The sequence below is a fragment of the Brienomyrus brachyistius genome, chromosome 13 (genome assembly GCF_023856365.1).
Source record: "Brienomyrus brachyistius isolate T26 chromosome 13, BBRACH_0.4, whole genome shotgun sequence".
NCBI classification, from domain to species: Eukaryota; Metazoa; Chordata; class Actinopteri; order Osteoglossiformes; family Mormyridae; genus Brienomyrus; species Brienomyrus brachyistius.
This window is the reverse complement of record NC_064545.1, coordinates 22,668,361-22,681,793: the sequence shown is the minus strand read 5'-3', so window position 1 is coordinate 22,681,793 and position 13,433 is coordinate 22,668,361. Positions and strand designations below refer to the sequence as shown.

The window sequence follows — 13,433 nt, the reverse complement described above, 5'->3', positions numbered from 1 at the left end:
GTGAATTTAGTGGTTCTTGATGGTCGGATATCACAAGGCCGACTCCGGTCATGCTGACCACGGGGAGGAACCAGCAAGCATCAGCAAAGCCAGACATATAGAAAACATGCCAGGTGCTCAGGTTAGCTGCCGGAATGTGCTGCTTAATGAGCCAAGAGACATAGACATGTTACCCAGTTAAATTGCACCGTTCATTCACTTAGCAAACACCAGTCAAGGGTGAATTGATGTACGTGAAGCCTGTTTATTTGCAGCTTGAGAACCTCAGACCTTTATTGAGATCAGTAGGGTGTTAAGCCCTATTTACAGTGACCCAGAAACACCAAAAGACTAAGAACTTGCTCTAGCACAGGTGACACCAAAAATAAAACTGCAAAGAGTCCAACTGTTAAATGATCTGTAGAATTCATAACACTGGACCATTGTATTCACCTAGATAGTTTACTGTGTATTAAAAAAATAGTCTATTTTGTTACTTGGCCTGTATTTGATGTGGTTTTAGGTCCCTCAGTACATAAATCAGAAAATGATCTATTTTAATTGTTTTTGAAGGTTATTTAACGAGGACATTTGAAGTGGCAGAAGCTAAGCTGCGTCGTTGTCGCTGTCTTCCGGTGTCCTCCAAAGATCTGTCTCTCCCTGTGCTACGATCGTTCCAGGAGAAATCCCACGGGCAGCCGAAAGGAGGAAATGACATCATGAAGCTGCCAGAAGATGGAGGAGAGCAGAAGGGAGGGGAGGAGGAGGATCACAACTGAAGCAATAGAGGATGAGGAGGAGGATGACAACGATGAGGACGATGGAAAAGTGGCTGAGGAAATAATGTTCCACGGACTGTCTGTATGCTGTCAGTGATGTCAGTTTGATTCAGTGTAATACAAAAGCATGCAACTGACCCTGCCCCTTTATCATAGACCCCGCTCCTTCACCCTGACCCCCGCCCCCCCCACGGGTCTGGCTCAGTCCCGCCTACATTCCCACTGAATCACTTCCAGACCTGTCTGCTCACACAAGACACAAGCACACACAACATGGTCATGTGCAAAACACATTCCCGATCTTTTGAGGAAAGCCCCACCTCCTGCTGGCCATGTCTGGACTTTGATGGTGGAACTAATACATAGCAGTGGCATGTTCTCGAGCGCTCCTTGTCGCTGGGGGCGTCTTTCTACCAGACTTTTGTTGTACAGTTCGTCTGCATTTGCTTCTTTAGTTGTTTTTGCTCAGTGCCAGGAAAATATTTCATGTTTTATAATGCTTTCAAACAAACCTTTTGTAGCTCAAGTCCAGCCATAAGAGGAAGGTGCTTTTAGACTAAGTAGGGATGGACCTCGACCCTTCTGATCTTTGACTGGCATTAAATGTACTACACGTTTTGAATGATAATTTTAAAAAGGTATTGATTAAAAAAAATAATTGCAAAGCAGGAGGACTGACTTCTGTTCTGAGACCTGTTTAAAGAGTGTTCCGGTAGTTTAGTGTTTTGGACTCACAGAAAGAGCTCTTTCCTCCTTTGATGTAGGCCACAGACAGGGCTGGCCAACTTTCGACGTTTATTTTTCCGAAAAATTATTTGCCTTTAATGTGCCAAAGGTAAAGAATGAAAACTCACAATGAGTCTTTTCACTGAGAACTATGTGCCATGCACTGACTATGAAGCTAATCTAAGCTACTCTCTCTTTCTGTGTTACCTGATCTATCTGTGTCCGTCCAATAAAAGACTGATTATTAATATTGTGTGAATCACCACATCCGTGTAATTTGGCTAAGAATAAATGGATTGTTGCAAAACAGTTGTGTCACATCTCTCAGTCATCAATTAAATATGTAATTATGCAGGAAATCCAAGAGAATGAAAATAAATGTCGAAAGGGGGCTAGCTGAATCGGCAGGCTCGGCATTTGCGTGCAAAAATTGCTTTTTTGGGTCTGTAGTTAGTATGTAACCAAGTATGTGTTATATGCCTGTTTAACAGTTTATTATCGTCCAGTTCGAACCAGGTCTCCAGGTGGCACATTGGCAGTGCTGCCAGCAGCAACTGTGCTTGCATCCTCCTTGTCTTTTTTACGCCACAGAGAAGCATAGATTGAGAGCCACTGTGAACTCAAAAGGGGAGAAGGCCCCTGGCCGTAGCCCCCCATTCGTAGCTGTGGTTGCATGACAGCCATCCGTCGTCATGACCGTCCTTGTCAATGTTCGGCCTGCTGCCAACACTTACGCCAGGCAGGACGGGCGAGGCCACGGGTATGTTCTCTTTGGAAGCACAAAGCCGATACTAAGGATGGCACCTTTCACGTGGCAAAATTCACAAGCTCTAACACCTTCCTGGTATTGGAAAATTAAATTATACATTTTATCGAAACAAATGGCAAAAGAGGACAAATCGGGTCACATGAGGGGAGAAGGGTGTGTTTTTATTCTGTTCCTGTCCTCGCATGATTGGTCTTTTAACTTTGGTATATTTAAATTTCCAAAGGTAAAGGTAATTGTTACCCTGGAAATTAGTAATGTGAGGATCGGGGGATTGAAGACATGAACGTGGAACGTCGTGGGAGGAACATGGTCGGCATTCTGACCTGTAGAGGAAGCAGGATTGCAGCAAGAACTGACCTCGCGGGAAGTGCACCTCGATGGTCCAAAGCTGACAAGCGGACTGAGGGTTAAGAAGATGCTCCTCACCTCCAGCCTTCCAACAGAATAATGTGTTTGTATATACATGCACATTGTGCTTATTAACCTTTGGCTCTGAAATGTGCCATTTTATTAGGTAGTTCACAGTAATAGTAAAAGATATAACATGGTTAGAAAAAAAAGCTGTATGGGATAGTACCCCCCTCCTTAATCTCTGTTTTTTCATATGGGTGAAGTGATCAGCTATGCTGTAGGCCATGATGACAAGACTGGGAATCTATGCAGATGTTCATCCATCTCTGCATCTTTCTCAAAAGCGTTATCTCATTTTCAATTGCTGTTCATGGTTTAGCTTCAAAATGTACCCATTTCTGCAACCCATTCATTCATACCAGTGATGTATAGTTACATTATTTATAGATTAAAATTGGTTTTATGTATAAGCATAACGGAAATCCTGACAATCAATTTCGGGCGTTTTTCCACTGCACCAGGTAGCGTACTTTTGGTGCTGCAAGAAAATACCAAAAGCACGATACTTCAAGGTGTTGGTTTTCCGGTGGTGTAAAAACTCGTACCCACACTGTGTGACATCGCAGTGCGAGGTTGGGTATTTTCTACTGATTTCGAAAAATGGCTGTAGTATATTATATGACTTGGCACTGTACAATATTAATACCAACATCGCATGTTATGCACATACTGTACAATTCTTACATCATTAGTCAGCTAGATGAAGATCAGGATTTTTCTTACTTTCAATTCTGTGTGGATATTATAGCGCAAGGGTTAAAGTTTCAATGAAATATTTTGACTCTTATTCTGTCACAGATAAAAAACTTAGCCAGTTTTGCTATTTTAGTTATTATTCATTTCATAGATTCTTATATGTTTAAAAATCAGTTTAAAGTTTAACCCAACTGTTTTTCCATGGTCACTGCATGCATTCTCTGAGACAATCGTAATCATTTTCATCCTTGCTGTTAAAATCACTTGAAAATGGATTTGTGAGAAAATGAGTTCATAATCCTTTTTTGTTTTATAAATAGCGCGATATTTACTTCAACAAAATCACATCGCTAGGCGATACATTATATACCTGCTGCATTAGTACTGTATATTCAACAAAATACTTTTTAATTTCTTGCCATCCGGATCTTTTTGTTGTATATGTTCTTCGCATTTTTACTTTGTTTATCATTATTTTCGCAACTGTTTTCAAAGTGGCATTTGTATTGTTTCAGAGGCAGGCTATTTACATAACCAATTGTCAAAATAAAGCATTTCAAGTCCCATTCCAAAGTACTGAAGTACAAAAGAAGTAGCCCAGCTGGTTTGGCACATTCGGTACTGGAACCTTTGATACTCGTACTGGAAGTCAATGGAAAAGTGAAAGTACCATTCAAAAGTATCATACTTGGTGCGGATGAAAAGCGCCCTTTGATGTTTTTGTAGTAAATTTTAAAAATCTAATATTTATTTGCAGCTATTCCAAATATGAACACTTGGTTCCGTTTCATAAAAAAAAAATCTCCACCTTTTTGGCCCTTGGAGTTTTACCTGACTAAGCACGCTTAACATTGAGCGGCATTTTGTAGCTCGCTTGCTGGCCTTACCTGGCTAAGCACGCTTAGTGGTGAGAGGCATTTTGTAGCTCGCTTGCTGGCCTTACCTGGCTAAGCACGCTTAGTGGTGAGAGGCATTTTGTAGCTCGCTTGCTGGCCTTACCTGGCTAAGCACACTTAGTGGTGAGCGGCATCTTGTAGCTTGCAAGCTGAGGTGTGTAGCTGGCCGCCAAGAGTGTGTCATTTAGCAGTCATGAGAATACCAGGAGTTTACACATTTACTGGTTTGGCAAATTACTGAATGTACTATACAATGTTATTGTATTAAAAACAATCATTTCTAAGGTTAAATAGTATATGCATTACATTTTCTCTTTCATTATCTATCCATCCATTTTCTGTTACTGCTTGTCCTCTTCAGGGTCTCTTAAATGATTAAATATTTAAAATAAGATTAGGGTTAAAAAGGGGAAATGTTAAGGGCTGAATATTTAATAATGAAATGTGATATTCTGTGGGACTGGAGTACAGGGATGGGGGTATATGGACTATGGGACTGCGGTATACTGTAAGTACTGTTGGACTGGAGTATAGGGATGGGTGCATATAGACTGGGATTGGGGTATTGGGATGGGGGTATATGGACTATGGAACTGGGGTATAGGGGTGGGGGTATAGGGAAGGATGTATATAGACTAATGGACTGGGGTGTAGGGATGAGGGTATATAGACTGTGGGACTGTGGTATAAGTACTGTTGGGCTGGGATATAGGGATGGGGGTATATGGACTATGGGACTGCGGTATAGGGATGGGGGTATATGGAATAAGTAACTCCATTTATATTTGTTGTGTTGCTGTGGTTCCCCGATTACCCATGTGTGGTACATTTTGCCATGTAAATTTTGATTATCCACTTTCCATCTTAATCTGTTGTTTGCAATCAGCATAATCGGTATTTAAGAATTCTGCTTTCTTACCTATATTGTGTCTATTGGTTTGTGTTTCTTACTAGCGTTGTAATTCCTCTATTTTCACGCATGTCAGGAATCATTTAAAAAGCTTCCTTCCCCTCATTGCATCTCCTCTGTGCTCCTGATCGTTTCGTCTGCTTGACTTCTGTCGGCGTCTGAAAGACTTTCATTGAGACTGTTTCTGAAGTCTGGTTCTTGCCCCTTGGCCGCTGTCAGGACTGCACTCTGCCCTCCACTCTAAGGCTTTGTAGAAACTAGGAAGTCAATAGTGTGCGTAGTGCATAATCTAGGAAAAGCCAGACATGCAAAGTTCTCCAGGTAACACGCTATGAAAATGACATTATGACTTTGTTAATAAGTTGAGTAAACACATTTAGCATTTTTCTACTATTTGGATATTTGAAGATGCAGCATTATAAGCAACAACAGCACAGTTCTGCACACTTGCCTCCTCCTTGTCGCGGTGAATGCGATGGTGTCACGTCATAAATACAGTGCAGATTTCCAGAGTGCAGTGCGGTTGCCAGTTCATGGCTATATTGCATCTGGGCAATTTTTTTTCTTATTATTAAAACAAACGTTTTTACTTGAATGTTGCAGTTAATTATCTTGTTCCTCTTTAAAACGCTACCATCCAAATCCTATTAAAATATGTCAAGTCTCGACTGCAGTGTTTCCACTTTACAGCTCTCTCTGAATTTGTCTTTTAACCCATAAATGAAACATTTTTGTAAGAAAATGTTTATATATAAAGCTACTTAAAGACAGGATAAGTGCATAGTATAGTAATTAATCCTTAACCGTTCATTGATATGACTCCGTCCGAATACCATGTAACCAGCATGTTAACGCGGCTGCTTCTCCAGTCGTGTGCCTCATTCTTACAGCTCCAGTGGTCTTGCTCTATCTCACACTGAGGCACGTATTACAATACTATCACGCTGCACTAGCCTGCATATTGTCATTGAGCTTCCCAAGGCAATGAGGTCACCCTCGAGATGGGTTTTTTTTTTTTAAGATGCAATGACCGAAATGCAACAGTGTTCATGGAAAAAAAAAACAACAATTTATTATCTGGTTAGTCACTAACCAGGAAATGAACAGAGTAAAAATGTTTCCCCAGCCAGGAGAAGCTGTGCATTTTGTAATTCATCTACGGCAAAAATAAATGAAAGTAAGCATCACTACAATGCACATCTCCATAATTCATGACTGGGCCCCCATCCGATTTAACCATCTAATTCATCTTGTAAAACCAGGCCAGTGTCTTCACCCAAGTAAGACCAATTTAAATTAGACTGACTGTAATTTCCCATGAATAATGCAGTGGACTGATGTATGAAGATACCGCATTCAGGAAACTTCTATTAAAAATCATCGGCGTTAAAAAAAAACAAAAATAAAATAAATATGATGTATGTTGTTTTAATGCTTTCAGAAGAGTGCAGCATCATCATCCTGTCAATTAAAAGCAGCACACAGGAGTGAGGAAATCTCCCCGTCCTCTATGGCTGTATATTTTCAGCCATGAAACAAAGTAAACATGTAATAAATAAATAAACTTTTTTAAAAAGTATGTCCAAATGCGATATACAGTACAGTACCAGTCAGCAATGTGATGACGTGAGGCTGATAATGCTGTCGCCCTGTCCGCATCCCCCTTAAGGTGTCACCAACTCCAGGTAAAACTTTTAGTGTAGGGAGGAGACAGCTCCGGATCCGGGGCTATGTCCCCCCTCGACTGGGGGGGTTTCTGCCAGCAGCGCTGTCTTCCGCTGCCTTTGATTGTTCAGCTTCAGCTTTCCCCAGGAACTGCTCGCTCTGCATGTTTTCCCAACCTGGGCAGCTCTAGCTGCTTCTGGTTTGATTTCACATCATGTCACTCGTCGGTCTGTCTCCGCTTTCCTTGCCGCGGTAAAATATGGCGTTTTACCATAGTCCCGCTTTTAAAAATGGCCGCGATCACAGCGTAGACTGGCGCATCACGGGAGCAGAAAAGAGCACAGAAACAGGGGCTTCTATCAGCCAAGCACCTACAGCCGTGCGCGTCTGCCAGCTTCGCTCGCTACGCTCTCAATAAACGAGATATAACAATGGAGTCTTGTGATTTGCATTAATGGAGATGCAATAATAATAATACACCCACGCGAGTGCGCGGGAATCACAGCGGGAATGATGGCACAGCCGAGATAATGGTGCGAACGCATGTAGAAGCGACGGCGGGCGCCCGCTTTCGCGGCGTGCACGGTCCGCCGCGCCGGGATGAGCTTCAAACAACACTGTCGTTCACAGACATATTCACAATGACACGTGTTTGTTTCAGCGCCTAGGGGAAAGTCCAGAAATGGAATCGCAATGTTCATGGGGCCTATGTCACACAGAGTATTACATTTTAAATATATATTTCCTTTAGTAGGGGGCTGTACGTGTTTGGAGTTGGAAGACACTTGAAATATATAGATTATGGAAGTAATTCACTACTACTGATAAATACTGATAGTATTTAATAGTACTCTGTTTTTTATTTCTACTTTATGACCTGCTAGTTCAAAACGTGTGATCAGTTAACCGGGAAAAAGAATTGTTGTCCTTCCTTGCTGAAAGAGTTCTAGTGATTGGGATTGCGCGTGGTTCCCTGAATATTTATTTGGGAAGATGCTTCAGAGTGGAAATGATGCCTTAGAAGCATTTTGGAGGAAAGAGAGGCTGATGAGATCTTTGGACTTTGCTGGGTAAGGAGGGTCTCTCATTGTTTACTCTCCCCTGTGAATCCAAAATTATGTAAACTTGTCAAAAAACATTCTGCGAAGTACATTTCAAGCTCCCCTTGACATGAACACCAGCATCCCTTCACACGGTAACCTGCTTGTACGACGCGCTGTATAAATACCACTGGGTGAATGTTACTGTGCTATGCTAGAGGCTACAGCTTGCCGAGTGCACTCAGTCCAGTAATTGAAAGATTTACTACTTTGCCAATTTAAGCCTGTGTTGGTCTGGCCAACAGGTTATCCCATCCTGTGGTCGGTGTGGGTCCCGATGTCCCAGTGCAGTGACGGGGACACTGTGCTGTAAAAATAGTGCCATGCTTCAGATGAGACCTAAAACTGACGTCATAAATGGTCCCTCGGCATCTTTCAAAAGAGTAGGGCTGGTACCCCGATGTCCTGGCTAAAACTGCCCACTGTAGTCCTATCAGATCTGACCTCCTAATCATCCCCTATATCTAATTGGTGAATTCTCTCCTACCCCTTCACCACCTTAGCTACTGTGTGGTGAGCGTACTGGTGCAGAATGGCTGCCATCACATCTTCCAGGTGGGTGCCACACAGGAGTGGAGGTTGAAGTGGCACCCCATTGGCTCTGTAAAGTGCTCTGGGTGTGTTGAAAGGCGCTATATAAAGGCAACTTTCATTCATTCTTAATTGTAAAATGGCCATTCTATGTATAGTAATATTGTAGCAAAGGGACTGTTTCACTTAGTCATGGAAAAAACAGAGCAAAAGATGAGTGTGGAAAAATGTAGCTGCGATTTGGAAATAAATATATTGGACCCCTATTGATTAAAGGTTGGAAGATGGATGGATAGATGGTGAGATGTAAAGACATTTAGTGATAAATTTTGTGATAAATGTCAATCAGAAAGACTCAGTTGCTCTTTGCTTTATAATAGCCATTAATATAAATCCATTTTCCCGAATCCAGGCAGGAACACAAGACTGGAGGCACTCAGAATCCAGTCCGCTGCGGTACCTTCACACTCAGCGCAATTTTAAGGTATCAGCCCACCTGAATCTGGGTCGAGGGGCCCCTGGGGCAGTTTAGGTCGAGTCTCGTTCACTTCCATTGAGATTAAATCAGGGACGGTCATTGCAAACATTGCAAATCCCTTTCTATGACAAACACTGCTTAATTTTTAAATTTGTTGTTCTCTTTTCACCCCGCCACCCTGACTAGGATGAGGAGTTAGACGGCAGATGTATGGATGTTGTTCGCGCCTTTCATGCCGTTTCTTTCATACTTGTTGTCCTCATTTTCTTCCCTGTCCGCAGAATTAGCATTCAAATAGTGCAGTCAGTCTTTCCGCAGCTAAACTATCATGGAAACCTGCTGCTGATTCCAGTCGTTTCATGCTGTTTCCAACTCTTATCAGTCCAGAAAAACCAATGCTTACTGTAAATCAGCCGAGCTATAAAAATGAGCTTAACCTTCACCTTGCACTATACCTGCCATTATTATTAAATGACATGTTGTGACACGTAATAGAAAACTATAGTGCTTGGATACCATATCATGACGGTGTATCTTGAACTTTTTTATGGAAAATTTGAATTTTTAGAATTAATAAATACTATATGAGATGTTGGTACTGTGATAAAAACCCTGTTTAGAATCTCGGAAGTCACAGTAGCGAGGTTCGGTTCTGCATAATGTCTCCTACCTAGAATGTGAGCAAAGTTGTCCAGTGACCCCAGAATGTGAAGCAACCCTGATGTTCTCCTCATTGAAAAACAGAGTGATTGTTACACCGATATTAAGGGTACGAACGTGTTTGTACTGTAACGTTTACAGGGTTACAGAAGGCAGGAACTCATGGGCTCAGCATGTTTGACGGTCTGTGATTTGTGCTCGGTATGGAGAGCTGGTGCTCACGCTCATCAGCAAGGGAAGCCTTTTCATTACAACTCCAGATGTGAGATAATAAGTGAACTTACTGTAGCTTCTCCACTGTAAGTCCCACTGGATTCTCAAAACCAGCCGTAGGACTGGCCGAGAGGCAAGAAATGCTACTTTTATCTCTTGTGAGCTTCTTTATCATATTTTAACAGTCACATACCTTTTATGGTATGTTTTATTTTACCCTTTATCCATCTACACGGATTGGACAACGAAACTGAAACACCTGGTTTTAGACTATAAGCTGAGGCGATTCTATGTACACTAGGGGAACTAGGCAAAAAACTCTTGGGGCCCTCCAACGCACCCCGCCCAACATGGTACGATGTATGAATTTAGGCGTGAAGCCTAAATTAATAATATCCACAAAGAGAATTTAATAAAAAGACAATACACAAATAAAGTAGATTTGTCGTTGCAATTTACTATGTATTCAGTCGCCCTCGGGGAACCCCCTTCCAGCTCGAGGGCCCCAGGCAATTGCCTGCCTTGCCTGTCCTGTTCCTACAGGTATGCCTCTGACTACAATAATTTACAGTATTAGTATGGTGTAGGGCCTCCTTTTGTGGCTAACAGCATGAATTCATTTTGGGAATGATAGATACCAGTCCTGTACAGTGAACAGAGGGATTTTGAAGCATTCCTCTTGCAGAACAGTCGCCAGGTCACTATGTAATGCTGGTAGAAGAAAACGTTTCCTGATTTGCTCCTCCGAAATATCCTGAAGTGGCTCAATAATATTCAGGTCTGGTGACTGTGTAGGCCATGGGAGATGTTCGGCTTCACTCTCATGTTCATCAGACCACTCTGTCACCAGTCTGGCTGTTTGCATTGGTGCATTATCATCCTGTGGCACAGCACCACCTTCAGGGTACAATGTTTGAACCACTGGGTGAAGATGGTCCTCCAGAATGGTTCATAGTCCTTGACAATGATGCACCCAATTCGAACAAGTAGTGGATCTAGTGAGTGCCACGATATCGCAGCCCAAACCATCACTGATCCACACCTGTGCTTCACTCTGGGTACGCTACACTCTGGGTACGCTACACTCTGGGTACGCTACACTCTGGGTGGTAAGCCTCTTTGGGGCTTCTCCACACCATATCGCTCCCAGATGTGGGAAAGACGGTGAAGCTGAACTTATCAGAAAACAATACATGTTTCACACTGTCCACAGCCCAGGATGTGCACTGCAGGCACCGTTGAAACCGACGTTTGGCACTGACACAAGTGACTGAAGGTTTGGCTAAAGCAGCCCAACCATGAATATTGACTCAATGGAGCTTCCAACAAAGTTTTGGTGTGAACCGGACAGTCGGGATGTGCATTTCATTCTGCAGTGAGTGAATTCGGCAGCTCTGGTTTTTTGGATACAATCCAGGTTAGTACCCAGACAACCATCCCAGCAGCGTCCTCTTCTGTCCAGTTACTCCTGTTGGATGTGGTCTGTATTTGCTGGTGGTATGCTGACATTACCCTGGAAACTGTGGCTCTCAATACACCAGGCCAACAAGACATGCCCCAACAATATGTTCTCTTCTGAACTCTGATATGTCTCTCATTATGCTGTGCGGATTGTAATTTTTTTATATACATCTGTGCTATTGCTCGAATTCAGTTTTCACACTCTGCTCTTACTGATGGAATGTGTAATCAGTGAAGACTGGCTACCATATAGGCATGAAACCTCAAATATTATTGACCGGGTGTTTCAGTTTGATTGTCCATCCGCTGTAATATGTTTCGATTAACCTAAGGCAGAGCATCAGCAGGACCGAGCTGATCACATGGTGATTGAACACCAGCCCTGTGTTTGAGGCCCATGTCCTCGTTATGGCTTAGTTGCAGTCACCTGTGTGGAAAGGCAGAAAGTGTGAGATTTTTTAAATGTGCATTCGTGTGTCTTTAGTCACTCTGTAAACTTGAACCCTGAACTCCATCCAACAACTTTTCAAAAAAACGTAAGTTCAGCACTTTTCTCTTCCTTCCCCTTTTTTACCTTTTGCAGTGTTATAATGAGTGTGAGTCGGTTTATACTCCAAGCAAAACTCCACATCTGAGTGTGTGGAAACCAGTCTGGCTGGGACGATGCTCACATACGATCCCATGGAAACCAAGGGGAGTGGGAAAGATCTTTGATCTGGGACGAGATTCAGAGGTTTTATGAGAAGTGAGTGCGCCAGAGATTCAGAGAGAGTTGTGTGCTGGTGCGAGGGAGGGACTGATTGAAGTTAAATAAAAAAGGGAAGTGGTGGGTCTGCTTATAGAGGTAAGAAAAAGCGATACAGCTGAAATATCATGGACTGCTGATTCCAGTCGTTTCATGCTGTTTCCAACTCTAATCAGTCCAGAAAAACCAACACTTACTGTAAATCAGCCGAGCTATAAAAATGAGCTTAACCTTCACCTTGCACTATACCTGCCATTATTATTAAATGACATGTTGTGGCACGTAATACAAAACTATAGTGCTTGGATACCATATCATGACGGTGTGTCTTGAACTTTTTTATGGAAAATTAGAATTTTTAGAATTAATAAATACTATACGAGATGTTGGTTCTGTGATTAAAAACCCTGTTTAGAATCTCGGAAGTCACAGTAGCGAGGTTCGGTTCTGCATAATGTCTCCTAGCTAGAATGTGAGCAAAGTTTTCCAGTGACCCCTGAATGTGAAGCAACCCTGATGTTCACATTGAAAAAGAATGTGGAGTGATAATCCTGATAAGTGCACTATTGTTTATACTGTATCTGTGCTATTTACAGGTGATATAGCTGTAAAATGTTCAGCATTTATGGAAAATGATGCATATTTATACAATAAAATCCACTGCATCCACTTCGCTCTAATGTTCATTTAATATTTCTAATGCTGTGGCAGTTTTTTCTCCATTCGTGTTGCTTGTTATTCAGAAAACCAACCCGGGGATCTTGATATTATATAAAATGATTAACACTCATAATCGCTGTCTTGTTCTACGAGATCCACGGTCAAGCTGGCGGATTTTATTATTATTATTTTTTTAACTGTAACTGATTGCAGTGTCGAGGACGTGTTTGAGCTCGATACACGGTGATTCATCCTGCTGTGAATTTAGCAAATCAGCCCTAATTGACGCGGCATTTATAAAATTAGTTTAACACTGCTGCTAGAAACTGTGGTTTTCGAAAAAATGAATTTTGTTTGTGCCAAATTATCAATAACAACATTTATATAATGCATTTTTCCCTCCTGGTCTGCAAACAAAGTCTGAAAATTGCTGTTATTTTAATGCTCATGGTAATGATTCATTATTAGCTTTGATAGAGTAGAAATCAAGAATATTGTAGTGAAAATTATGGTAATGTAACTGTGAAACTTTTTACTTTGTTACAGAATTAATAGAGAGTCATTTTAAATCAACGTGCTGATCCTGTGATCCAAAGTAAGACAATTAAAATTGGCAAAAAAAATATATTATCGCAGAGTGTTTCAAAACGGATGAGTTTGCCTCTTATGACCCTTTAAAACGGCAGTTTTAACTCTTTTTTTTCTTTTAAGGTGCCCTTTTAAATGACTTCCTTTTCTCTAATGATCTCCAATT

The 13,433-nt window shown here is 41.7% G+C and overlaps 1 protein-coding gene across 2 annotated transcripts in view; it reads left to right on the top strand.

The window, feature by feature from the left end:
- Positions 1–1,791, top strand: part of luzp2 (leucine zipper protein 2) — an 83,789-nt gene extending 81,998 nt beyond the window's left edge. For both annotated transcript variants that reach the window (XM_048973153.1, XM_048973152.1), the window contains one exon: positions 660–1,791. In XM_048973153.1, coding sequence (XP_048829110.1) covers positions 660–758 — 99 coding nt within the window. In that variant the 3' untranslated portion in view covers positions 759–1,791. The remainder of the gene's footprint in view (positions 1–659) is intronic.
- The last annotated feature ends 11,642 nt before the right edge of the window (positions 1,792–13,433 follow it).